General features: G+C 46.3%; 1 protein-coding gene across 1 annotated transcript; it reads right to left on the bottom strand.

Moving 5' to 3' along the window:
- Positions 1-503: 503 nt before the first annotated feature.
- BJ212DRAFT_946700 (uncharacterized protein) lies at positions 504-993 on the bottom strand. Its single transcript, XM_041344419.1, has one exon. It carries the CDS (start codon positions 958-960, stop codon positions 670-672), a length of 291 nt encoding a protein of 96 aa, XP_041184780.1. The 5' UTR covers positions 961-993; the 3' UTR covers positions 504-669.

The following is a 993-nucleotide window of genomic DNA, read 5'->3' as shown; positions in this document are numbered from 1 at the left end:
ATTCCCTGTCCTCCGTCTCTTCTTATCTGGTGGTCTCAACGCTAAGCACCTCGACAATATTTATCGTCAGTCCACCAAGTACTAAGTACCTCAGCACCTCCTGACTCCCCCTCTCAGCTCATTGTCCATCCGTGCTGTATGCGCATGATTCTCCTCTTGTTGTATGCGCTCCACATGTTTTATCTCGAAAATTAGAGCTAGAACTAAGTCTCCTTGACTCAGAAGTGAGTGTCACACCATCGTCATCGTCAAGGTAGACTTCCTATCCCACTCTAACCACAGCCTGAACGGAACTGATCATAAACTCTATAGCGTGCCAACAACAGTATTCCTTGACTGGTGACGCACTTTTTCGCTTGATATCTGAATATCGAGAAAGATGGAACAGTGCAGAACATATTTTAAGGAAAAGGACGGGGGAAGAATGAGTTTCGTATCTGGAAGAATGTCCAGAGGTGTTCGTCAGGGAGTACTCGGACGTGGGAGCACGTGTTCTGTATCTGCCGGGCATATCGAAGGAATAGGCGGAAGGTTATCAGTGTTATGTTGAGCCCTGTTGCATTGGCGTGACTCAGTGCAATGAGGGACTTACTAGACGGCAGTTGAAGTCAAGCACAGGGCGACCGGAGCATTAAACTGGCCGACGAATATTAGATGGTCGATTTTCCCTTACAATGGTAGTAGAAACGAGAAGTATCGAAGATACTCCTGCGATGAGTCAAACTCACCAGTGCTTTCGATCGACGGCATTCCTTCCTGGCACATCCCGCATAATGAACCACCAACATATAATCGAGCATTTAATAAATCTGCGAAAGACTCTAGAGTAGGCGATAGCACGATAGGGATGCGAAACAGGAAGAGTATGACTCGGAGGGTGATCCTACAATCGGCAGGTGCTACACCGCAATGAAAAAAAATACAAGGGTACAGTAAAGGTGCACTGACACATGAAAGCATTACGACATAAGAGAACTACACACCGATATGAAT

Source organism: Suillus subaureus (genome assembly GCF_016647635.1).
Source record: "Suillus subaureus strain MN1 chromosome Unknown BJ212scaffold_623, whole genome shotgun sequence".
Taxonomy (NCBI): domain Eukaryota; kingdom Fungi; phylum Basidiomycota; class Agaricomycetes; order Boletales; family Suillaceae; genus Suillus; species Suillus subaureus.
The sequence above is the reverse complement of the archived record's forward strand: the minus strand, read 5'-3'. Positions and strand labels throughout refer to the sequence as shown.

Coding starts and splice junctions, on each gene's coding strand:
- BJ212DRAFT_946700 (XM_041344419.1), bottom strand. CDS start 960: ATGCTTTCATGTGTCAGTGCACCTTTACTGTACCCTTGTATTTTTTTT.